The 27,964-nt window shown below is 39.5% G+C and overlaps 1 protein-coding gene across 10 annotated transcripts in view; it reads right to left on the bottom strand.

Annotated features, from left to right (window-relative positions):
* LOC124288601 (6-phosphofructo-2-kinase/fructose-2,6-bisphosphatase-like) overlaps positions 1–27,964 on the bottom strand; it is a 119,252-nt gene that overhangs the window by 18,471 nt on the left and 72,817 nt on the right. For 7 of the 10 annotated variants that reach the window (XR_006901486.1, XR_006901487.1, XM_046725156.1 and 4 more), the window contains exons 5-12: positions 22,758–22,892; positions 20,982–21,165; positions 17,995–18,068; positions 17,170–17,241; positions 16,498–16,644; positions 15,395–15,499; positions 15,162–15,203; positions 12,731–12,818 (exon numbers count right to left, since the gene is read on the bottom strand). Coding sequence is in view for 5 of the 10 variants with exons in the window: in XM_046725156.1 (XP_046581112.1) it covers positions 12,731–12,818; positions 15,162–15,203; positions 15,395–15,499; positions 16,498–16,644; positions 17,170–17,241; positions 17,995–18,068; positions 20,982–21,165; positions 22,758–22,892 (847 nt within the window). In the remaining 5 variants the exon portion in view is untranslated. Of the gene's footprint in view, positions 1–4,678; positions 4,773–12,730; positions 12,819–15,161; positions 15,204–15,394; positions 15,500–16,497; positions 16,645–17,169; positions 17,242–17,994; positions 18,069–20,981; positions 21,166–22,757; positions 22,893–27,964 lie in introns of all 10 variants that reach the window. The other 3 variants (XR_006901485.1, XR_006901483.1, XR_006901484.1) reach the window with 1 other exon arrangement.

The following is a 27,964-nucleotide window of genomic DNA, read 5'->3' as shown; positions in this document are numbered from 1 at the left end:
TTATCTCACTATGGGTATTGAGCAGAGAAGAGTGTCTACAAAAATGTTACAAAACAGCCTTATTCATAAAAACACCCATCGAGTCCATTAACAATTCCTATGATATGAAAAATGCTTTCATATAGTGGTGATAGAGGTTGGTGAAAAAGTGGGAATTCCTGCCTTTATTGGCACCAAACACATGCAAAAACAAGTCGAGTGTTCACAATACAAAACATGATGACACGTGGTACATATCGAAAGAGGAACTCACATAGGGGTTATCTCCCATTTGACAGACACCCAATTTGCAGACACTGAACTAGAAGGTGAATTAGGGTAACACCTACGGGTATAATGGAACAGTCCACTGTCTAGTGAGTAGAGCAGGGTGAGCCTGAAACAGGTTCGTTACTGAGAAGTTTCATTGTGGGTAAATAGAACTTTGTTGTGATTAAATGATAAATGATTTCTATTCGCAAAATTGATTTTACTACCAATTACTATCGAATATAAAAACAGGTTTGTCACTGAGAGGTTTGATTGTGTTTATTGATAGAAAAGACCCCTCCAAATAATAGCATATGTACAACAGAAGTTAACTGAGAAAACGTTTTGTTAGAGAGATATAGATATGTACATATTTGAAAACATTCTGATTTGCAGTAAATGAGACACCTGCATTGCCATGTAAGATACGATTAATACCAATCAGTGTTCTAATTTTAAAAATACTGTTTAAGATTGTAACAGTTATGTTTTTGAGTAGTAATACAATGGACACAATAATAATAATTGGCTTGTATAGCGCCTAGTTTCCATCGTTAAAAACACAGTAAGTGTGAAAAGAGTTCGTTCAAAGAAGTATTGAAAAACATTCTCACATCCATGGCCACATTGACATGATGCGTCATATTTTTTTAATATTTATTCTAAATAAATCGTAATTAAGTGCACTTGTCATATATCTTAATATTGTGTGCAAAACATATGACTTCTTTATTCCATATAAATAATAATAAGGTTCACATTTGTCTTTATTTGATTTATATGATACATAAGTGTCGCAATTTCTAATAGATAAGCTAATGTTTTCAATCTGATGATGCCGACTCCCGTTAGACTAGAAGGGTAAACCGAAATGTTTGTGAAAATAAACTGTTTTTATGTTGCAGCAGTAAAAGTTCAAATTGCTGTCGTTTTGTCCATCTTTTGAAATAAATAATATAGCTTCAGTTTGTTCCTGTGTTATTATTTGGACTATTTCATTATAATGTGTAGGTAACAGGTAGTAGATAATCTGTTCACTGGACCGTAAATATTGTTGTTTTAAGGTGTCTGTGAACTGGCTGTCTGCGTAATGGGAGGACACCCACATAGGACAACATGTTTGTCACTGATGCATGAAATTATGGAATATCCTCTCCATCTACTATGAATATTTCTGAAAGCTTTACTGAGGCCCTAAATGTTCTAACCCTGATCTAACAACTTTTGAGCAAGAGTATTAATCTATGTTGAAATAATTCAGGAAGTTGTATCCCCTGCAATTAGCGAGTGAGTGAGTATGGTTTTATGCTGCTTTTAGCAATATTCCAGCAATATCACAGCGGGGGACACCAGAAATGGGGTTCACACATTGTACCCATGTATGGAATCGAGACTGGGTTTTCAGCATTGCAAGAGGACGCTTTAACCATTAGGCTACCCGATCACCCTGTCCCATGCAATGATGCTGACAGACATGACAAATGTTAAAGTCACTGTACCAGGTATTACCCTCCTAAAACAAATATTATCTCACTGAAAACTACAATGCATTTTGCAAATCAGTGGTCAAAAGCATGTAGTACTCTTTACAACAGACTGGTACTCCAGAACATAGTTCCATCAGACATTTTCACTGCTGTATAGTACAGCCATTGTTCCCCACACTGTTGTGATAGTATTACACCACTTGACAACAGCTGCAATAGTTCAACCAGCGGTATGATATTAATGATGAATGTAGTGAGTTGGACTCAACTCGGATTCTAACAGGATTTGAGTTCTATCACCATGGGTCAACTAGAGCTAAACCCTCAGCTACTTTATATATCTGTCTGTTGGGTTGTTGTTTAATGCTGCACTCGGAAATATTCCACCTATATGGCGGTGGTCAGTAAATAATCCAGTCTGACCAGACAATCCAGTGATCATCATCATGAGCATCGATCTATGCAACTGAGATACGATGACATGTGTCAACAAAGTCAGCTAGCCTAACCACCCCATCCCGTTAGTCGCCTCTTATAACAAGCATGGGTTGCTGAAGACCAATTCTAACACAGATCTTCATGTGTTAAACCCTCAGTTTATGCATGTCTAACACAGATCTTCATGTGTTAAACCCTCAGTTTATGCATGTCTAACACAGATCTTCATGTGTTAAACCCTCAGTTTATGCATGTCTAACACAGATCTTCATGTGTTAAACCCTCAATTTATGCACGTCTAAGGTGCTGACAGACCAAGAAACATTATTATTTTGATTAAGAAATTTGAACCAACAATCAGATTTCTAGAATGTCCAAGTGTTGCTTTTCAATGTAATATAAATGAAAAAAGTGTTGCACCAAATGTAAAAGTTGCCTATTTTCCTCCCTGCTGTTACTCAAATTAAAGGCAATAACTGTAAATGGAAATTTTCATAATCCTTGCTAACCCACACAAAGCAGGTTTGAAATTCAACTCTGAAGAGATTTTTGATGAATAATTGTTTTACCTGTAACTAATTGTGATTATTGAAACTATTGTCAGCCATACAACTTACAATACTGTTAGTTTTATCAATTTATATCCCAGATGGGGATAATTCCTTTGAGGGTCAGATAATAGAAAATATAAACCAGAAAATAGATAAACGATGATGCATATGAGAGTAAGGTTTTGTGACACTTTTAGAAATATTCATGCAATATGACAGCAGGGGACACCAGAAATGGGCTTCAGACCGTGGTCTTTGGAGTGAAAAGTATAACCCCTAGATTATCCTACTGACCTAACTGATAATATGAGTTATAGCAATATAACCCAGATGATAGGATAAAAGAATACACCTATGTGGGATACATTATCTGGTAACATAACCCAGATGATAGGTAATTGACAATGAGGCTTAGGTGTCTGGTAACATAACCCAGATGATAGGTAAAAGGAATCCCTCTGAGAGTTAGATATACATGGAAATATATACAGATGATGGGTAAAAATAATCCCTTTGAGTGAGTGAGTGAGTGAGTATAGATTTACGCCGCTTTTAGCAATATTCCAGCAATATCACGGCGGGGGACACCACAAATGGGCTTCACACATTGTATCCATGTGAGGAATCGAACCCGGGTCTTCGGCGTGTCGAGCCAACGGTCTAACCAATAGGCTACCACACCGCCCCCAATCCCTCTGAGAGTTAGGTATACCGGTACATGAAATATAACCTAGATGATAGATAAAATAATCCTTCTAAGAGTTTTATTTAAATGGAAATAAAACTCAGATGATAGGTAAAAATAATCCCTCTGAGAACTAGATATCTGGAAATATAATTCATATAAGTTGGTAATATACACCAAAGAGGGTAGAAGATTGGAAAAATTCAAGTTCCTTTTGAGAATGCCATTTTTTAAAGATTTCTTAAAAGATACCTCATGCTGCCATCACAAACAAATCATGAATTACAACATTTGAAACACATAAAACATAGGCACATATATGACATTAAGAACAAAAGAAACACACCTACATATTGAATGTTTTACAACATGGATGACAAATATAAGATAACTACTTTTCACATAGTAATGCACAGAAGCCAAGGAGCTCACATAACAAGCAGACTATTGCCACTGAAAGCCATTCCAAATTAGTGTCAGCATTCTCGCTACTTGATGTCATAACAAGAGAAACTTCCCACACCTTTCCAGTATTCGATGCAAAAACAGTCACCACAAGTTGCTCTAGAGAAACATTTTGGTTACAAATTTGTAATTACATGAATACCACTAAAAGATTTTGTATCATTTTTGTGCAGGTAGGAGCAATTACACAAATGACCTAGTATGGAGCACATACTGTTTGAAATGTATCTTAAAATAACATGTTTTGTCCTTGCCATTAATTCCTCTCATGACGTTCAATGGGTTTCAGATGAGCAAAGACAAAACCCCATTCTTGTCAATGCATGAATGTATTTGTGATTCAAACCATTTTCCACAAATTCATTATTTTCATCTAATAGGTTAATGAATTGAACTGAAACAGACTCCCTTGTCAGTTACGTGGGTATATCAACAAAACATCACCGAAAATGAAAAGCCAATGTCTGCACTAATTCTGAGTAGTGAGAGAAGGATGGAAATCATGAATTTCTTCTCCAATTTTTCACAATATATAATGTGAGACAAGGCGAACATGTTGTATGGCAGTCTCCCGGCACACAGTATTACATTGGAATGACTCTCAGATGCCTACTAGTGTTAGTTGGCAGCCATGGTAACATTGTGCAGGCATGTTGCTTGACTGGCACTCATCACACACGCACCTTTCACACATACACACACACTCTCTCTCTCTCACACACACACGCTCACATTCACACACATTCTCACACATACACACATAAAAACGACATGCCAGACTGTCGCACCGCCAAGAGGCCCACCTGAGCAGTGGTATGTGTTCGCACTCGCAGCAATGGCCCTTCATTTTCATTTTCACGACCTTCTCAAACGGGACAGGGACGTGAGGGATATGTTCTAAAAATTAGGCAAAGAAGAAAACACGCATTTTCAAAAACATTTATGACTATTTCCTGTTCAAAACTTATCTCATCACCTGAATCAGACAATAATAATGATATGATGTATTACTGCAATGTGCATATGACTTTAAAGCTGAAACATTAAGTGACACTGTGGAAGGGTCCCGCAGAAAACATCATGCATACAATACTTGAATTGCATCCAGCATCAACTAGAAACTAAAACAATAAATAATATACAAGTAATGTTCAATTTTAATAGTTATACAATGACCCAAAATATCAAATACAAGAGTGAATCAGACCAAGTGAAATAGGAATTTAAAGAGGTTTCATAATAAGCCTGGTAGCTGCTCAAACAATACCAAGCTTGTGCATTTACTAATAAATGAAAGGCAGATTCTATAAGCAAGACAAAAGACTAATCAGTATGAAAAACCACATGCAAAACAAGAAGAGATATGTAAATGTGAACTATGTGTATTTGTGTGTTAAAGTGCATAAACTACCGGTAGATAGAGAGAGAGAGAGTGAATGGAACATTATTCCACTTGTCACAGCCTGTCAGCTCCATATTGGAGGAAAGCCTGATCTGGCGCCAGTCTCACATGTTTACCATTTTGGTGAAACCGACATGCACAGGTTTGGTGCCGACAAACGTAGAAACATAATTGAGGTGAACTGGAGATTGAACCCGCAGCAAATTATTGTGTACATTAGGTAGAGGAATATCTTAGTTTATCTTCTATAGTCTTCCCACTTTGGGTACCTGTATCCCTGTATCATTCTTTGTAGAGGTATTAACATGCGATAACCTATTTCTCAGACTCTAAAAATGGAAATGTGCATTGATATCCAACATGAAAGATGATTTGAAGTCAATTTCTGTGCATATCACGTGACAAAGATCCTCCTACATGTTGTAAATACAAGTGATTTTCCTTAAATAACCAACATCAGGAACATCTAGTAAGAGCAATAGGAGACTCGAGTCTCATGAACATGTTTTTTGAAAGGATTAGCTCAAGTGAACTCAGATCTGGAGAACATTTGGTTCAGTAGAGTCAAATGGTTTCAGCATACACAAAACTACAGAAACGTTTTTCATTGGCATCAAAGTCTGGCAGTTAATTTCACCTATGAAGCAAACTACTTGTTTGGTAAATGGCTACAAGAACACAGCTTTATTTGAAGAAATTCCTAGGTTTCTTTATCCAGGAAATGGTTCTGTTTAGAATTTGGGACAATGGCAAATGTAGACAGACAATTTTCTTTATCGTAAAATGTCTTGGATAAAAATGTCTGTGGGGGTCATATATTGATAACTATGAAACTGTAAAACGTCAAGTATAATGCTGGCTTGTTTCTGGTCAATTTAAGTCAGGCATCACAGACACTTTTTTTGTTAAAAAAGTGCAAGATGAGCAAATGTTTTTGTTCCCTATAAGAAGAGTCAGAGTTAACAGAAATATGACCAAACTGTTACCTTGTTTCCTTTGTAACTATATTTGTAACAAAATTACACACCATGCCAAGTCCAGATATACTTGACATCTCATGTGTGTCAGTGCTTCAGCAAGTGGACCAAAGGATTGCAACAAAAGCCAGATGTACGTTATCAATATTTTGATTTCATTGGAATGTCATCCAAGGAATAGACCTATGAATCTGTAAGTATATTTGTTGTGACATATTTGATTTAAAAGACACTTGTATTCCTTTGTATTATCTTTTGCATATGCAGATCCAACTTTCTACATACAAAAGTAAACATTATGATTTAAAGTTAGCATGGTCAGTTGCTAACATTCTGTAGCCATGGATACAGGGGAGATAATGACTGAAGAGAAAAATCACTTCCCTATATTTTGTCAATCTAAAAGAAGAGCATTATTTGTGAATGAATTTCTGAGTAGATTTTATGTTAAACAATACAAGCAACAATGAAGCATGTTATATCCCCCTTCCCTAAATATTCTAGAAAAAAAATTGCTGCATTGTGTCATTTGACAAGCATATGGTAGTAAACTGGTATTCAGGTAAGCACTGCAAGGCACAAGCAAGCAAGTCATGCAGAAATACCCCTTTTCTTTCGTTTATTTTTTCAGCAATATCATAGAAATGACCTTGACATCTAATAGTAATCACAATGTATTAGTATTTTCACTGAACATCATGTACTGACTATCACATCCAAAAATATAACTTTACTACTGCTTGACGAGTAATTGTTCAATCAATTTAGTACTTACTATCAAGCTATTGTGCCTATGCTGTTGGTCCATGTACTGGCGCAGCAATAACAACACTCAATTGTTAGAGTGATATATGTGAGAGTGTACACGACACAGCCCATGCAAGACATCAAGCACTGCCAGTAATAACACCCGCCCGGGGGCTAGTCCAGTTCTCTGAATCAGTGAACAATGGAGTGAGAGTACAGGCTAGCCAGGTCACTATGTAGGACCCCAGGTAAGTGAGGCTGTCTGCCTTGCCTGGCTCAGTGTACAGTTTAGTGAGAAGCTCCAGTGTACCATTGCTGTCTGCCTTGCCTGGCTTAATGAAGTGAAAGACTCCAGTGTAGCGAAGCTGTCTGCCCTGTCTGGCTTAATGAAGTAGAAGACTCCAGTGTAGCAAAGCTGTCTGCCCTGTCTGGCTTAGTGAAGTGAATGACTCCAGGCTAGCGAAGCTGTCTGCCCTGTCTGGCTTAGTGAAGTGAATGACTCCAGTGTAGCAAAGCTGTCTGCCCTGTCTGGCTTAGTGAAGTGAATGACTCCAGTGTAGCAAAGCTGTCTGCCCTGTCTGGCTTAGTGAAGTGAATGACTCCAGGCTAGCGAAGCTGTCTGCCCTGTCTGGCTTAGTGAAGTGAATGACTCCAGGCTAGCGAGGCTGTCTGCCCTGTCTGGCTTAATGAAGTAGAAGACTCCAGTGTAGCAAAGCTGTCTGCCCTGTCTGGCTTAATGAAATGAATTACTCCAGGCTAGGCTTAGTGAAGTGAAAGCTCCAGTCTGTCTGCCCTGTCTGGCTTAATGAAATGAATTACTCCAGGCTAGCTGACTCCAGGCTAGCTGTCTGCCCTGTCTGGCTTAGTGAAGTGAATGACTCCAGGCTAGCAAAGCTGTCTGCCCTGTCTGGCTTAGTGAAGTGAAAGACTCCAGGCTAGCAGAGCTGTCTGCCCTGTCTGGCTTATTGAAGTGAATGACTCCAGGCTAGCTGTCTGCCCTGTCTGGCTTAGCTGTCTGCCCTGTCTGGCTTAGTGAAGTGAATGACTCCAGGCTGGCTTAGAAGCTGTCTGCCCTGTCTGGCTTAGTGAAGTGAAAGACTCCAGGCTAGGGAGAGCTGTCTGCCCTGTCTGGCTTATTGAAGTGAATGACTCCAGGCTAAGGGAAGCTGTCTGCCCTGTCTGGCTTAGTGAAGTGAATGACACCAGGCTAGGGAAGGCTAGGTCTGGCTGTCTGCCCTGTCTGGCTTAATGAAGCAGAAGACTCCAGGCTAGCAAAGCTGTCTGCCCTGTCTGGCTTAATGAAGTGAATGACTCCAGGCTAGGGAAGCTGTCTGCCCTGTCTGGCTTAGTGAAGTGAATGACTCCAGGCTAGGGAAGCTGTCTGCCCTGTCTGGCTTAGTGAAGTGAAAGACTCCAGGCTAGGGAAGCTGTCTGCCCTGTCTGGCTTAGTGAAGTGAATGACTCCAGGCTAGGGAAGCTGTCTGCCCTGTCTGGCTTAATGAAGTGAAAGACTCCAGGCTAGCCGAAGCTGTCTGCCCTGTCTGGCTTAGTTAAGTGAAAGACTCTGCAGGCTAGCTGGCTAGCTGTCTGCCCTGTCTGGCTTAGTGAAGTGAATGACTCAGGCTAGGGAGCTGTCTGCCCTGTCTGGCTTAGTGAAGTGAAAGACTCCAGGCTAGGGAAGCTGTCTGCCCTGTCTGGCTTAGTGAAGTGAATGACTGCCAGGCTAGACGGAGCTGTCTGCCCCTGTCTGGCTTAGTGAGTGCTTAGTGAAGTGAAAGACTCCAGGCTAGGGAAGCTGTCTGCCCTGTCTGGCTTAGTGAAGTGAAAGACTCCAGGCTAGGGGAGCTGTCTGCCCTGTCTGGCTTAGTGAAGTGAAAGACTCCAGGTAAGCCATGCTGTCTGCCCTGTCTGGCTTAGTGAAGTGAAGCCATGCTGAAAGACTCCAGGTAAGCCATGCTGTCTGCCCTGTCTGGCTTAGTGAAGTGAAAGACTCCAGGCTAGACGGAGCTGTCTGCCCTGTCTGGCTTAGTGAAGTGAATGACTCCAGGTAAGCCATGCTGTCTGCCCTGTCTGGCTTAGTGAAGTGAAAGACTCCAGGTAAGCCATGCTGTCTGCCCTGTCTGGCTTAGTGAAGTGAAAGACTCCAGGTAAGCCATGCTGTCTGCCCTGTCTGGCTCAGTGGACAGTTTAGTGAGAAGCTCCAGTGTTGCTGTCTGCTTTGTTTGGCTCAATGCATAGTGGAGTGATGGACTCCAAGAGAGTCCAGATCTGAATTCATGTGAAGAAATAACAAACACTGGTCTTCACATTTTATGGCAATTCAGAGTGTTTCCTGAATGTATTTGCTTACACCTGCTATGACTTCAGAATCAGGCTTAAGTTCTTGAAACATTTACTTTACAATGAAAGGAACTGTAATGCCAAATTTTACTATTTGTTAAAGTTATGAAAAGAACAGTTATCCATGTATTTGTCCACTGGTTGTTTGTGAACAGTTTAATTGTAGTGTGGACTAGATTCCATTATCAACTGGATTACCATGCAAGTTTCAAACTGACTGGGATTAAATCCATAATATATCACATAATATATCACAGGAAGCGACAATGGCCCACTCAGCTACTGAATAACCCTATTTATATGATGTGAAACATCAATGGGTCATAAAGAGAATGAATAGCCCCATACACTTAACATGTGGCATCAACGGGCCACTAAGCTACTGAATAACCCCATACATTTGACATGAAGCATCAATATCCACCCTGGTGAATAGCCGCATACATTCAGTCTGAAGCATCAAGGGGCTACTAAGCTACTGAACAACCCCATACGTTTGACATGAAGCATCAATATCCACCCTAGTGAATAGTCCCATACATTCAGCCTGAAGCATCAACGGGCTACTAAGCTACTGAACAACCCCATACATTTGACATGAAGCATTAATATCCACCCTAGTGAATAGTCCCATACATTCAGCCTGAAGCATCAACGGGCCACTAAGCTACTGAACAACCCCATACGTTTGACATGAAGGATCACTATCCACCCTAGTGAATAGTCCAAAAACATTCAGCCTGAAGCATCAACGGGCCACTAAGCTACTGAACAACCCCATACATTTGACATGAAGCATCAATATCCACCCTAGTGAATAGTCCCATACATTCAGCCTGAAGCATCAACGGGCCACTAAGCTACTGAACAACCCCATACGTTTGACATGAAGGATCAATATCCACCCTAGTGAATAGTCCCATACATTCAGCCTGAAGCATCAACGGGCCACTAAGTTACTGAACAACCCCATACGTTTGACATGAAGGATCAATATCCACCCTGGTGAATAGCCGCATACATACAGCCTGAAGCATCAACGGGCCACTAAGCTACTGAATAACCCCATACATTTGACATGAAGCATCAATCTCCACCCTAGTGAATAGTCCCATACATACAGCCTGAAGCATCAACGGGCCACTAAGCTACTGAATAACCCCATACATTTGACATGAAGCATCAATACCCACCCTAGTGAATAGCCGCATACATTCAGCCTGAAGCATCAACGGGCCACTGAGCTACTGAACAACCCCATACGTTTGTCATGAAGCATCAATATCCACCCTAGTGAATAGCCGCATACATTCAGCCTGAAGCATCAACGGGCCACGAAGCTACTGAACAACCCCATACTTTTGACATGAGGGATCAATGGTCCACATAGCTACTATTAATCCCATAACAGGACTGACTGACTGACTGACTGACTGACTGACTGAGTTTAGTTTTAAGCCGCTTTTAGCAATATTCCAGCAATATCACGGCGGGGGACACCAGAAATGGGCTTAACAAATTGTGCCCATGTAGGGAATCGAACCCGGGTCTTCGGCGTGACGAGCCAACGCTTTAACCACTAGGCTACCCCACCGCTCCCCATAACAGGAAGCATCAACAGATAACTAAGAATAATCCCATACATTTAGCAGGAAGCATCAATGGGAAACTCAGCTACTGACCAACCCCATACATTTAACAGGAAGCATCACTTGTCTATCCAGCTACTGAATAACCCAAAACACTTAGCAGGAAGCATCAATGATCTATATAGCTACAACCAAACATGTGTTACTACATCCAGCAATCCTTGTGGCCTGCTTTTCTCAAGGAAATCCCAACCCGAGTAAGCTCCATTGCAAATGCCGTAGCCATCTTCGATAACATGCATGGTGTCAATAACAAATAGTTATTGGAACAGGAAAGAGTGTTGAAAAACAGAGTAAATGTACAAAAATGAAATTGAGAACATGAAAAAAGATACATTTCAGATATATTTAATATAAACTGGATAGGAACAATTCTCTTGGCATATTAGAAGGTATTTATTTTTTAAATAGAGATCACATGTCTTGGTTGAGATTAGACACAAGACGAAAGTAGTGTGTCAGTCCCTCCTTTAGACAACAAGTTTGTACAAGCACTGTGCCAACAGTGCCCTCCCATGCTGCTAGTCACATCACTGGAGTACTAGGAACTATTTCACAGGATATTATGACAGATCAAAGACGAGAGTGCTGGGTTACACAGAGGTCCACTATGTCATCCCTTCTTACTAATACATGCACGAACTAACAAGCAGGATCTTCTAGGTCATGCTAAGGACTGTTCTGTAGTAATGTTCCCCATCCATAAAAAGGACTGAACAAAATCTTTCAAATGCAATGGATACAAAGTAATTTTAATCAATTCACAAGATAGCAAACCAAAATAAGTAATTCATATAAAAGAAAAAGGAGAGTCCCTACACCTGAATCTCACACACCTATCGAGTTATACACAGTAATAGTCAATCCAAACAGCCAGTCACAACACATACCTGTCAACTAGTCTTTGAAGGTGCTGACATACTACATCCAGAGGACCATACCTGCCACCTTGTTCTGGAAGATGCTGATTTACCACAACCAGAGGACCATACCTGCCAGAGGACCATACCTGCCACCTTGTTCTGGAAGGTGATGATTTACCACAACCAGAGGACCATCCCTGCCACCTTGTTCTGGAAGATGTTGATTTACCACAACCAGAGGACCATACCTGCCACCTTGTTCTGGAAGATGCTGATTTACCACTTACAGAGGACCATACCTGCCACCTTGTTCTGGAAGGTGCTGATTTACCACAACCAGAGGACCATACCTGTCACCTTGTTCTGGAAGGTGCTGATTTACCACAACCAGAGGACCATACCTGCCACCTTGTTCTGGAAGATGCTGATTTACCACAACCAGAGGACCATACCTGTCACCTTGTTCTGGAAGGCACTGATTTACCACAACCAGAGGACCATACCTGTCACCTTGTTCTGGAAGGTGCTGATTTACCACAACCAGAGGACCATACCTGTCACCTTGTTCTGGAAGATGCTGATTTACCACAACCAGAGGACCATACCTGTCACCTTGTTCTGGAAGGCACTGATTTACCACAACCAGAGGACCATACCTGCCAGAGGACCATACCTGCCACCTTGTTCTGGAAGGTGCTGATTTACCACAACCAGAGGACCATACCTGTCACCTTGTTCTGGAAGATGTTGATTTACCACAACCAAAGGACCATACCTGCCACCTTGTTCTGGAAGATGTTGATTTACCACAACCAGAAGACCATACCTGTCAACTTGTCCTGGAAGATGCTGATTGATTGAGTCAGACTTCACATACCTGCCGATTTGTCCTGGAAGTAAGCAAGTAGACAGCGGGCAACAGCCTGGTGACACACAACCAACACATTTTCCTGTCTCTCCAGTTCCTGCAACATCAACATGGTTTGACTTAACAAAACAAAGTCCACATGCCTCAGTTTCAAAATCAATAACTTCAACAGGCACCATGCCAAATACCAACAAGCAGTCTATATGATAAGACTTTCTTGTACAGGTTACAGTGAATTCACCACTGGTATACTTGGTTGTATACTAACCTGTTCTTTTTCTTTGTAAGGCAAGGGTAAGTCATATATGCTAGCACACCAGCTGCTTTCACATGCACAGGGTTCAACAAACATATTTTGTCAGGCTACCAACCAGTATCAAAGATTAATCATCAGTTCCACAGAAAAATGGACTGTGAACTACCAAAAAGCACAATTATTATAAAAAGTTGTATTTTTATGGTGTCACTTAGCGTGATGACAACACATTCAGCCCTAACTGGTTCACCTAGTGTGATGACAACATCTAACTGGTTCACCTAGAGTGATGACAACACATTCAGCCCTAACTGGTTCACCTCGTGTGATGACAACATCTAAATGGTTCACCTAGAGTGATGACAACACATTCAGCCCTAAATGGTTCACCTCGTGTGACGACAACATCTAACTGGTTCACCTAGTGTGATGACAACACATTCAGCCCTAACTGGTTCACCTAGAGTGATGACAACACATTCAGCCCTAAATGGTTCACCTAGAGTGATGACAACACATTCAGCCCTAAATAGTTCACCTAGAGTGATGACAACACATTCAGCCCTAAATGGTTCACCTAGAGTGATGACAACACATTCAGCCCTAAATGGTTCACCTAGAGTGATGACAACACATTCAGCCCTAAATGGTTCACCTAGAGTGATGACAACATCTAACTGGTTCACCTAGTGTGATGACAACATCTAAATGGTTCACCTAGTGTGATGACAACACATTCAGCCCTAACTGGTTCACCTAGAGTGATGACAACACATTCAGCCCTAACTGGTTCACCTAGAGTGATGACAACACATTCAGCCCTAAATGGTTCACCTAGAGTGATGACAACACATTCAGCCCTAAATGGTTCACCTAGAGTGATGACAACACATTCAGCCCTAAATGGTTCACCTAGTGTGATGACAACACATTCAGCCCTAACTGGTTCACCTAGTGTGATGACAACACATTCAGCCCTAAATGGTTCACCTAGAGTGATGACAACACATTCAGCCCTAAATGGTTCACCTAGAGTGATGACAACACATTCTAACACCTAGCCCTAACATGGTTCACCCTAGTGTGATGACAACACATTCAGCCCTAACTGGTTCACCTAGTGATGACAACATCTAACTGGTTCACCTAGTGTGATGACAACATCTAACTGGTTCACCTAGTGTGATGACAACATCTAACTGGTTCACCTAGTGTGATGACAACATCTAACTGGTTCACCTAGTGTGATGACAACATCTAACTGGTTCACCTAGAGTGATGACAACACATTCAGCCCTAAATGGTTCACCTAGAGTGATGACAACACATTCAGCCCTAAATGGTTCACAGACATTCAGCCCTAAATGGTGATGACAACACATTCAGCCCTAAATGGTTCACCTAGAGTGATGACAACACATTCATCTAAATGGTTCACCTAGTGTGATGACAACACATTCAGCCCTAAATGGTTCACCTAGAGTGATGACAACACATTCAGCCCTAAATGGTTCACCTAGAGTGATGACAACATCTAACTGGTTCACCTAGTGTGATGACAACACATTCTAAATGGTTCACCTAGTGTGATGACAACACATTCAGCCCTAAATGGTTCACCTAGTGTGATGACAACACATTCAGCCCTAAATGGTTCACCTAGAGTGATGACAACACATTCAGCCCTAAATGGTTCACCTAGAGTGATGACAACACATTCAGCCCTAAATGGTTCACCTAGTGTGATGACAACACATTCAGCCCTAAATGGTTCACCTAGAGTGATGACAACACATTCAGCCCTCTAATGACAACATGGTTCACCTAGTGTGATGACAACACATTCAGCCCTAAATGGTTCACCTGGTGATCACACATTCAGCCCTAAATGGTTCACCTAGTGTGATGACAACACATTCAGCCCTAAATGGTTCACCTAGTGTGATGACAACACATTCAGCCCTAAATGGTTCACCTAGTGTGATGACAACACATTCAGCCCTAAATGGTTCACCTAGTGTGATGACAACACATTCAGCCCTAAATGGTTCACCTAGTGTGATGACAACACATTCAGCCCTAAATGGTTCACCTAGTGTGATGACAACACATTCAGCCCTAAATGGTTCACTTTCTGTATAGAAATCTTCCACTATTGCTGCTTACATTTTATCAAATACTCACCAGTATCACAGGTTCCAGGCGGGCAACCAGGTCTTGGTAAGACTGTCAAGTAAAGGTAGAAGCAAATTAGACCTCATAACCAAGGAAAGAAATACAGAGATTCCTCAAGATTTTAAAATTTTCAGTTCTTTTTATTTCTGAACAGGTATTGTGTACAGAGTTAATGAGGTAATATTCACCAAGTCCATGAAACAATTCTATGGGATGTGCCAGAATAAAGCACCATAGCTCACCTCCCCACTGGGGTAGCGGTAATGGAACTTGTCTTGGTCCCGCAGAGCAAAATCCTCAGGGTATTTCTCCTGGATCTCCTCGTAGGTCATCCCTTCACAGATACCCTGCACAGATCAGATACATTTAGAACAGGCACTAACTGAAGATCATGGAGGACATGGTTGATTTATTGATTTCATGTCCTTAACCTTTCAAGCTAATGTTCCCCTACTGGTGCTTGTTTGAAACTTTGTCGAAATTTGTCCACACAAAATTCAGCTAAACACAGATGCCAACTCCAATTTGGTGCAATTAGGAATCTGAGCTCCCTAAGATAGAAAAAATGAGGAATTTTCCCAACAAATTAGGGATCCCTATAAATTGTTGCATTCAAGGAACGACTTTTCAATGCCATTACACAGAGATCCTTATACAACTGAAATCGGTTTGGCAGTACTCGGCAGCAGTGTTTGTGAATGTTAAGTGAATAAAATGTGAATAACATAAACAGTGTGAGGAATTTATCAGGCAGCCTTCTCAACTACTGGATTACCTTGTATGTGTAAACAATTTGAGAACTTCTGTAAATAAAGTGATGTATTTATTTGATTATCATTATTTATAATCAAAGATGATCCTAGCCCTCCAGTAAGTAAGACTATCTATATCTTTGTTATATTTTGAAAAAAATCGGAATGAATTTGGCTTTGTCGGGATGGCGGAATCGACATGCATTTTTCAGGATGATTTCGATAATTTCGGGAGGGTTGGCATCTCTGGCTATATTCTAGCTATATGACAGCAGACTGTAAATGATGGAGTGTGGATCAGAACATCCAGTGATTGACATTGTGAGCACTTATCCACACTGATACGTACAGTAACATGCCACCAACCAAGTGACCATTGCTGACTATCTGACTAACAGAGGCTTTGAATGGCATTAAGACTGCTCAGCTCTTACAACCAGCATAGTTTGGTGGGGACCAACTCTAATCTGGAATCTCCATGAGAAAAACCTACAAGGACAGTGCTAACAAATCAATGGCCATTATCTGGGTGACCATGAGATTGAACAAGCACTAGGTCCAAACTCAGACTTTATGATGACAAGAGAACAAACCGCATCTATCTCATTGAGGGCCTTCCAGTGCTCCTTTGACGCCTCAATGAACTTGGCAGTCTGGATTGTCCTCTTCATCTGGGACGTCCACACTTTCAGGTTGGGAATGTTCTCCTTCTCAATGTAGCGTTTCAGAGCTTCTGCATACTGCAAACGGCAAGGACATTCACGTCAATACAGTTGTAGACCATTTCATGTAGGTCTTTCTGATTATGAACTACCTTATGTAACTTTGAGCTATTCAAGCTGACAGAGAAAAGTGAGTGTACATAAGTTTATAAAAGTTATTACAAAAGTAAGGTATCCTCTCAAAAATGTTTCCATGAGGAAGTAATTGATTCTCGTTTTAAAGTGTATGTTTTAGGGTGTGTTTTTGTCAAAAACCATCCTGACTCTGACATATATATTTATCTGCAATAACACCACTGAGGGAGCTAAGATTGGTTGCAGGTTTGCTTTTAACACTGCCATCAGCAAGCTACATAACTGTGTCTGTTCCTGACAATCCATAATTGATGATTAATGAAACTGATGTGCAATCAAGAAAGTCAGGAACATCTGACGGATTAAATCAAGTAGCTTGACAAGCATAGCTTAATCCAGGAACACTGTCCTATCTGGCTGCCCCTTCTATCTAAGTTGTACAATACTTAGATGGGAGTTTAGACTCACGGTCTGGCCTCGCTCTGATATATCGCTGTCTCCTCCAATCCGGCCTTGAAGGTTCATCATGCTTTCTCCATGCTGCAACAAAAACGCAACATCTACATCAACATCTATGGCACCCTGGTCAAACACACCTGCTTAATGATTTGTCTTTAACCAAACACAACTGTTCAGACACAAAGTACTTGGGCATTACAGTAACAGATGTGGTTATGTGGGCTTTAACACTGCATTCAAGATTCTTACACTTGACAAAGATATTATTGCAGTGTGTGGCTGCTAGGACTACTCCTGTACTACACCCCTGTGAGGCACAGACATAAACGAGTGAGCGGGGTCGGATTGTTATTGTTCAGCTCCGTAACAGGCAGTAAATATGTAAGTCTGGATCAAACAATCCAGGGATTGACATTATGAGCATCAATGAATACAACTGGGATATGATGACATGCATCAACCCAGTCAGCAGTCCTCACCACCCGACCCCATCAGTCACCTCTTACAAGAGTGAGTGAGTGAGTGAGTGAGTGAGTGAGTGAGTGAGTGAGTGAGTGAGTGAGTGAGTGAGTGAATATGGTTTATGCCGCTTTTAGCAATATTCCAGCAATATCACGGCAAGGGACACCAGAAATGGAATTCACACATTGTGCCCATATGGGGAATCAAACCCGGGTCTTTGGCGTAACGAGCGGATGCTTTAACCACTAGGCTACCCCACTGCCTGACCTCTGACAAGAAGCATGGGTTGCTGAAGACCAATTCTAACTGGGGCCCTAAGGATTTGGGAGTTTAAACTGCACACCTACACAGCAGATGATACTCCTGACTTACCCTTGTGAGGTAGATGGTCCGAGGAAGAACGTGAATATTCATTAGGTAATACACCACTCTACTCTGTAGATGACCTGAAAACAACGTGTGGTATAGTGCTCAGTGAGAGTTTGTTAACCATTAGGCAGATAGTACTTGCATAATCATAGTGAGCGACTGCATGAACTTACAAGACAAAGGAAATATCATGGGACATTAAAAACGTTATTGCTACTACATCCCATACACCATTTAAAAGATCTAATCCTACTGTTGATAAATATGAAGTTTATTTTTATAATATTATTCAAATAATACAACTACAACTTAAATAAATTTATATTTGAATGAAAATGCAAGCTTACATTTATAACGTCCAGATAAACCACGAAGGAGCAAAAACTATGGCGATTTTTTCCATTTGTGACATGTCATAACATCCCCTGCCTTTTTTCTTTTATATTTTCATTTTACGTAATCAGAAAATTATTATAAAAGATTTCTTAAACAATATGTATGGTCGCCTATTTCCCGATATCTGTGGCTTTCCGCTCGGTAAAATGACATAACAACTGAAAATACCTCCGTTTTGAAGCTTACATTATGAATAACGTAATGCGGCAAATCGTTTGATGTCGGGCATCGCTTCGAAAAGCTCTGAACATCAACAATATCACTGTACCCTTGCCAAGAGTATTTTTCACAGCTGTAAGAAGCGATTTTATTGATAAAGATTGGTTTCTAATGGCGCTTTTTAGCCACAGTCTGCTATAAGGGTCGTGATTGGTCAAAATCAGACACGTGACCTAAGGCAGCCAATCATATTACGGCAATGGATACCGTCCTAAATGGCGAAAACTTTTAGATTTGGACAAAAGTTTTGGGTAAAATAATGCTATTCTGAACATATTAAGCAAGAAATCGCTACCTATAATGTAAATTATGGAACTTATTGGACGTGTCGTGCTGGTTAGGTTATGACCTGTGACAAAAATGCTTCATGTATGTATTTTACGCATTAAACATCGTGTCCGAGCGTGAAGATTGAGGCGGCGAGAGCGAGATGTCACTTGTCAGTGACTTGACTTGCATTACATGATCGCACAAAAGATGGAAATAGAAATTTTATATGCGTTTGACAACTTTATGAATGCTGTTGTTGATTTTATTCATTAGTTTATTCAATTTATTTAATAATTTCCTCGAAACATCGTTATGCCTGGCACATTAAATGACCTGAACAATCAACGAGAGTCAAAGAACAAATCAATCACCTTGTGTTGATAATGCATCAATGTCTAAAACCATGCGAATATCTGGGTGGTGATAAGTGACTGAGACCACATTCACACAGTGAGTCATCTCAACACGGACACTGTAGTATGCTGACCCCAGCTGATTGCTGATGCAGGATGTCACTACCATCTGTCATCAAGGGTAAACAGCTCCCCTTCCTGCTCTTTAACACAGCCCTCAAACAACAATAGAACTATCCTGATCAAAGGCAGTGTGTCTCTTTATATAACAGTGTAGACATCCCTTATATTCCTTGATGTTCCAGCTCATTGAAAAGTAAATAACACAAAAGATATCAAGATGTCCTTGAAAGTTGATTATTTATTGTCACTACTGGATAAAATTGTCTCCATCCAGATTCGCTTCTCGGGTATATCATCGGTGAACCTATTTTCTATTGTTGCAAATTATACTCCTCATCTTCAACCTCTTGTTCAAATATTTTGTTCTTATGACAGCTTGTTGCTCACACATAATCGCTCTTCTATGTATAACCCAACCTCCCTTTTTGGCTACATGACTGTATGTATGATGTACATCCTCCTCCATACACACATATCCTTTTCATGGTATATATACCAACTTCCTTGCACACTCACTGCATATCCTTCTGTGTCAAACAATTTTAAGTACATCCTGGATTTCAGAGAAAGTGAGGCATACTCAAAATGAAGTTGCTTAAATATTTCACAATATATCAGTAAGTACGAATGACATTGGGGGCAAAAGCCAAAAGCATGAAATAAGCCAAAAACCCAGCCAGACATCAGGGCTGGTAACTTCGAAACATTACCAGCCCAAAATGGATTTAACCAGACCAAATATGGTGAATTTACTGAGATATATGGAACATCTACATTTTTTACCAGACCATTGGACTGGCTAGCTGTAAATTTAGACCGTCCATCAGAAATCTAGACCGTCTCGGGCTGTCGGACGGGCCTTATTTCATACACTGCTTACACATAAATGATTGGCTCATGTTGCAATAAGTGTGCTATATTATCATGATATTGTACACTTCTACCTTCAAAAGCAACTGCAAAACACAACACATGATACAAATGATAAGACTTTGTTGCACCTAAACCAGCAAACATTATGCAGCATATGATACTAATATCCTGTCGTTGACTATGTAAAGAGAATATGTAAAATATACATGATTTCTTTAAAATAATTTTATTGTTTATCAAAAGACTAACAAAAAACATTCTCAATCAGAAATCAGGAACTGGTGATTTGGAATAATTCTGAAAGCCTTTATAGTTAGCGTCGCACCTCTTTCTGATTGAAGCACTGCATAATCCTAAACCTAACAACCTATGAAACACTCAACTGGGCTCTTCAAGTGCTGTGGAAACACTCCAGTGTCCCTTCCTGTAACTTCAAGAGGTGAGGTGAAATGGAGATTAATGCTTTGTTGAAGGTTGTTGCACTTACATAGCAGCATCCATGCACTTGTGTGTCTGCTTGCGCTAGTCATGACTAATGCTTGCATTACAGTGATTGCCCATACCATACCACAGTTTAACATCTTTCGCTATGACACGCCAGAGATCAAAGCCCCAACCTTCCAATCACCTAGCAGACACTATCCACTACACCTTTGGACATAGACACTAACTGAATTAAATTATGCACCGGGTTGATGGCCTTGAAATGAAATGATATCTAGAGTTCCCATGATAAACTGTAAAATGTCACTGTACCTGCTAATTTGTTGACTAGGAACCTCTCTCCTTGATTGAATATCTGTATGAATGACAAGTCTCTGTCGTGGCTCCAGTCCAGGGGCTCGTATGTCTCGTTGTAGTGCTCTATACGCTGCATGAAATCCTTCACAGCCTCGTTGGTGTCCATCCCCTTGTAGTCCGGGCTACACACCTTCACTTCCTGTGTACAGTCAGTCAGTTACTTTACTAAAGCTGTCAGCTTTCAGCGCTGTCATCATTGTTCAGCTTATTATGGGAAGGATTTAAAGTTTAGATGGTTACTACTTTTGACACACAGGATTGTGACTGGTTCAAGGAGCCATGGATCAATATTAGGATTCAAAATACAGAATGCTACTGCTGCCTTTGAGCCACCAGTTGTCCACCACTTTGTGAGAGACATGGGTACCCTCTGTGTTAGTTTATGTTCCTCAAGCCAGGCCTTTGGAGTCAGAGATAATCTAACATGGAGGTGCATCAACCCATGTCTCCCAGGAAAACTGTTCATAACAAATTGATCTTTTCGTATACCATATTGACAGTGTGGTTTCTGAACACAGATATTCCTTGGTCCCAATCGGTGAGAATATAACAGTGAGGCATTTATACATGTCTTTCATGTTTAGCTTTCTTTAAAAAATAGCAGACAACAGAAAACAAACTTAAGAGTTATTCCCCTAGATTATTTTAATTTATATTGGGAAAATGGTGTCTTACAATTTGAGAAACAAAATTATGGTCGGTATGTTGCAAATGTAATGCCAACAGTTTAGCAGTTCCTGTGGGCACAATGTTCATAATGTGTTAGCCAGGTTCATTAAAAGTAACAGAAAATCCAACATTCATGTGGAACATAAATGCAAATGAAGTTTGCTTAGTGTTTGGATGTATGTTGAACACTTGACATTATCTACTACAATAATCTTTTGAAACATCCAATAAATTCCCACCACAACTGTCAGTGCATGCAAAATCAGCAAAGGATGGTTATACAAGGGAGATAACTCATATGACACTGAAGAACCAAACACAGCCTTCCAACTCTAATAAACTTCTCATCACACAGACCCAGATCAGTATTTCACAAACAGTATCAGTGTGTTCAAAATGGATCCCAAGGTATACAGTAATATCCTGATTACCCATAATATACTAACATATTTATCACACCAAGACACTGAGCCTATATGCCATATTTCTTCAATTAAACACCTGGGTCTATATACCATATTCCTCCATTAAACACCTGAGTCTATATACCATATTTCTTCAATTAAACACCTGAGTCTATATTCCATATTTCCTCCATTAATCACCTGAGCCTATATACCATATTTCCCCCATTAAACACCTGAGTCTATATTCCATATTTCTTCAATTAAACACCTGAGTCTATATTCCATATTTCTTCAATTAAACACCTGGGCCTATATACAATATTTCTTCAATTAAACACCTGAGCCTATATACCATATTTTTTCAAATAAACACCTGATCCTATAAACCATATTTCTTCGATTGAACCTCCTGGAATATCCATTCCCTTAAGAAGCTCATTACCCCTGGCCTTGAATAACAATGATATTAATGAAGATAATTCTGTGCATAAAAAGTACCAGGCATTCAAGGATGTTGGGGTGCATTATTGAGATCACCACATTATTCAAGATCAAGTGTTTAAATGAGGAAGTATGGTAGTGGTTTTGTACAGCTGGCTCTGTTTGTCCAGGTAGTAGGTAGAAGATTTCCCAGCATCGTTCCCTGTCCTTCTACCTTTATATTGGCCTCCACCACTTCGGGATCATCACAGATGGACTCCACAAAGAACAGCTTGAACTGATGATCCACTGTAAACATGTTGACGAGCATCTTCCTCCTCTCACGGGTCGTGTTGGTCGCATCTACCACCTGCCACAACACACAAATATCACTGAGGTTGGGAAAAAGTCAAAGTTTTTGAATCCACAGACAGTTATATTCAAATAATGTTTTGTAGCATGTAAAAATCAAGTCCAGCTTACAGGCCTACCAAAGAAAACTTTCGCACTGTGCAGGAAAATACTGAATACTCCACATCAATCGTGGAAATAGCAACATAAATATAATACCTCGATACTGAAAAGGTAAAATGTAATTTTTAGAGTAAAATTGATATTTTATACTTATCCTGACTCATGCTTATTGCTTGCTTGTCTTCTTCTTCTTGCGAACATAGTGGAACACTTGTATCTCCCTAATTGAAGTTCCCTTCAATAAAAAATCACTAATTAGTACTCACCACGAGTTACCTCCCTTCCACAAGCTCGGGAACGAGGGCGCCACCTCCACCCATGTGCCTCACTCTCTCCTCATATACTGAGCCCAACATTTGAATTTTCAGGGAAATCCAAAGTGTTATGTGGGGAGGATGGGAGGGCTTACCTCATGAGTCAGGATAAGTATAAAATATCAATTTTACTCTAAAAATTACATATTTTTCCATATCCTGACTCATGCTTATTGCTTGTAGAATCCGACGGAAAAGGAGGTGGGAATATATAATACTTTGGATTTTAATAATTAGTGATTTGAACTGTGATGATTGTAATAACCCTATGGGAACTTCATAAAGGCACTGAACTGATGAATTCCTGCTGCTAACTTATCAGCTGCCATATAAAGGTTATTACAATTTACTTATTATGATAAAAGTATATGGGTCATTCTCAAAAAAAGGCCAAATTCGTACTATGAAAAATATGAAAATACAAAGCATCATACTGAATTATCTCATTATTGTTTTGAATGGTCAACACATATGACATGTTGTGTTACACCACTGATTTTTCTTTACCTCACTCTAAATATAAATCCAAATTAATTGCCTTTAATTGATAATTAACAGATTTAAACAGCTCAACAGCAAATTCTGAACACTCAGATTTTAAAAGGTTTTTAAAAAATAATATACAAAAGCAATAAAATGAACAAATTGTAGTAATATTGTTACACCAATGACATTTTTGTTACACCACTGATTTTTATTGAATTAACTTCAACGATAAATTCAAATTAATTGCCTTTAATTGATCATTAATAGAATTGAACAGCTCAATAGCAACTTTTGAACACTCAGATTTTAAAAGGTTTTTCAAAAATAATATACAAAAGCAATAAAATGAACAAATTGTAGTAATATTGTTACACCAATGACATTTTTGTTACACCACTGATTTTTATTGAATTAACTTCAACGATAAATTCAAATTAATTGCCTTTAATTGATCATTAATAGAATTGAACAGCTCAATAGCAACTTTTGAACACTCAGATTTTAAAAGGTTTTTCAAAAATAATATTAAAAACAATAAAATGAACATATTGTAGTAATACTGTTACACCAATGACATTTTTTGTTACACCACTGATTTTTCTGAACTTTATATACTAATATACCAGAACAAATTACCTTCACAGACTTTACATGAGTTAATGGTCATAAAATATACTGGATAAATACAATGCAAAGCAGTTGAGTTTTGTGAACAAGTGACTTAAATGAACATTTTGTCAGTGGTGTAACAAAAATTGTCAGTGGCGTAACATTTTCCCATGTTATACCACTGACCTATTCCCACTTTTATGAACTTTATAACAATTAAGGCTCCCTAACCATAGACCACCTGGCATAAATGTTGATGTTTTAGCAACTTTGATGAACTTTAAATAAACATTGTTATGAAAAAGAACACATGAATAAGAAATCAACGTTACACCACTGACTTGATAAAAAGTTATGATATGAAGTAGACTCACCAACTGCATCAAACTTCAACATCAAAATAAAATTTGGCCTCCACAAAACTTCTGCCACGAGAAGAAAGTCATCAGCAAAAGGACCATTTAGTGTTTCATATTTTTTACTCAAACGAGATAATTATTAATGTCACATGTTTATATTCATTATACCACTGACTGTGACATTTTGGACAGTCATTGTTTTCAATGTAAATATGTGATTTTCATTTTGTTTTCAATATTTCATGCAGGAATGTGTTTTCAATATTGGTGTTTCATTATAAATCTTTAAAAAATATGTATAAATACCCTGGAATTTAAACTTTATGGTACTGCAAAGTAATGTCGCTGTCCACTGACAGTGGTTTTTCTTTCAAAATGATGATAAAAACCCAATTTTGTCCCAAAAATAACAAACAGGTACACCATTTTACATTATCATGAGAAACAAAATACATTTTTCTTTCATAATATGATTTTTGAAAAAAAATTGAAACAATATTTTCAGAACAATGTGTTACTGACCAAAAGTTGGGCAAATTTTGAGAATGACCCATATATAACATTAATACAATGCTTAAGACTAATAGACTTAAGCTTGTTAATATGATAGCAAAAACTCCTTAGAGTTTATTAGCTAATATACTTTTATGATATAAACATAGTACTGAGCTGAAGATATGATTAAACTTAAGCTATATATATAATAGCAAAACTCTGTAGAGTTTGTTAGCTAATACATTTTATAATGTAACCATAATGCTTAAGATATGATGAAACTTAAGCTAAATATATAATAGCAAAAAACTCTTTAGAGTTTGTTAGCTAATATACTTATATGATATAAACATAGTACTGAGCTTAAGATATGAATAAACTTAAGCTACATATATAATAGCAAAAACTCCGTAGAGTTTGTTAGCTAATATACTTTTATGATATGAGTACAGTACTGTGCTTAAGATATAATTAACTTAAGCTACATATATAATAGCAAAAACTCTGTAGAGTTTGTTAGCTAATACATTTATAATGTAACCATAGTACTGAGCTTAAGATATGATTAACTTAAGCTAAATATATAATAACAAACTCCGTAGAGTTGTTAGCTTATATATTGTATGATATAATAACCATAGTACTGAGCTTAAGATAATAAAAGAACTTAAGCAAAATATATATAGCATGTAGCTATTTAGTACTGTTATAAGATAAGTAGAAATCTGTAAGATTGACTTATCTTCTCCGAGAGGAACTGTCAACTGTTGTGCGAGGACCATGGGACCGAATTGGTGGATACCTGAGACGTCCTCGGTGGTGATATCTCTCAGATAGTGGTTGGCAAACACCATATCGGATCTCCAGAAATAACCCTCCATTATGGTATTACAATCGCACTTGTCGTGAAGAGCAAGTGTAGATGTTAGCTTGTATGAGGATTAGAAGCTCATGAGGCATTAGAAGCTTCTTGGAGGGACTGAATCGAGTCCTGCAGTCTTGTAGGCAACGGTAGTATGACAGTTCTGATCCAAAAGGAGATAGTAGTACAAGAGACTTCAGTCTGCGTAGCTTGTTGATAGAGGAAATAAATCTCTTGAATTTTTCCCTCCTGTTTGGCTCGGTGGAGATATATTTTCAGTGCTCTTACTGGCCATCGTGATAGATTCATCGTATCATGGGGTCCAAGTATATCATCAAAGCGTGTTCATAAACCTCACTTGTGAGGTGTTGGAGCACTATATTCAGATCCCAAGTTGGAGCGTGAAACTTCCGTTTTAATCCTCCAATCGGAAAGCTCGTAGCAAGGCGAGTAACTGGGTTTAGGTTAACTTGACGCCCGTTCTCAGTTATGACAGAGCTATTGCTGCAAGATAGGTGGACAAGTTGAGCCTATTAAAATCTTAGTCTGACGTAGATAACATAAGTAGTCAGCCACTTGAGGATGAGTAGCATATCTAGCTGTAAATCCTTTCTTTGCAGCATAATTGACAAAACTGTGCCATTTGTCATCGTATAAGTTGAGTTACGCAGGGCAAGCTAGACTGCTTTGCCGCTCTGGCTGAATAACCTGTTATTCAGACACGCCTTGATACAATCCATACGTGAAGTTGGAATATTTCTGGCTTTCCGTGCGCTTGTTTGGTGTGTGGATGTATTAACAGATTCGAGCACTCTGTAAGCTGTAGTATTGGTTGTCCGATTTCTTGAATAAGAGTTGGAAACCACGTTCTCGCTGGTCAGTAGGCCGCGACCAAATTCAGATGGAGGCTCTGCGTTTGACTGATTTTGAGTAAACTTGTGAGATTAACGCTGGTGGCGGAAAAGCGTACGCGTTGAGTCCTTCCCACGATATGCTTAGTGCGTCTGTTGCCAATGCTAGTGGGTCTGGAACTGGCGATACTAATGATCAGTTGTTTGTTGAATCGAAAGGGCAAATAGGTCTATTAGTGGAGTTCCTATTTCCTTGATAATTTGAGTGAATATCTCTGTATGGAGCATTCATTCTGTCGGCGATGGTATGTGTGGCCGAGAGAGAGCGTCTGCTATCACATTCTTTGCTCCTGGAATGTGATATGCTCTGACATGTATGTTGAGATTGCCGATTAAATCGAACAATTGAAAACATAGAGTCGATAGGTTCGGGGACCTGGTTGAGCTTAGTTTGTTCACATAAAAACGCCACTGTCGAATTGACTGTGTGAATCATCCACTGGGTATACTGTAGTAAGTTGCTCCAGTGCATTAAGGCGTTATCACTGCTTGCATCTCTAGCAGATTTATGTGTAATTTGCTCTCTTGATTGCTCATAGCCCTGATGCCGTCCTGTTGGCAAGATGGGCTCCCCAACCTTGTAGTGACACATCTACGTAGAGAAGTGTTATCGATTCCAGCTCTAATAACGAGACGCCTATTCAAACATTCGATCTTTTGGTCCAAAATAGTAGATGAGGTTTGACCTGAACCGGTAGAGATTCGTCTAGATGCGAATTGATGATGACTTGTAATTGTAGTCTGCCTCTGCCTGTCATGTCTTGAGCTGAAGTGCGTAACCTCCACAGGCTCTGCCACTGTCGTAGTGGTAGCGGAGAGAGTAAGGCTTGTGGAATTGACTGTTGGATCTTGATCCATGGTCTCCGGTACAATTATACGATTCTCCGCCGTTACAAATCAAAAACCTAGAATTAGTAGATCTTGCGACGGTT

Source organism: Haliotis rubra, unplaced genomic scaffold (assembly GCF_003918875.1).
Source record: "Haliotis rubra isolate DU_JTF1 unplaced genomic scaffold, ASM391887v1 Scf420, whole genome shotgun sequence".
NCBI lineage: Eukaryota > Metazoa > Mollusca > Gastropoda > Lepetellida > Haliotidae > Haliotis > Haliotis rubra.
The sequence above is the reverse complement of the archived record's forward strand: the minus strand, read 5'-3'. Positions and strand labels throughout refer to the sequence as shown.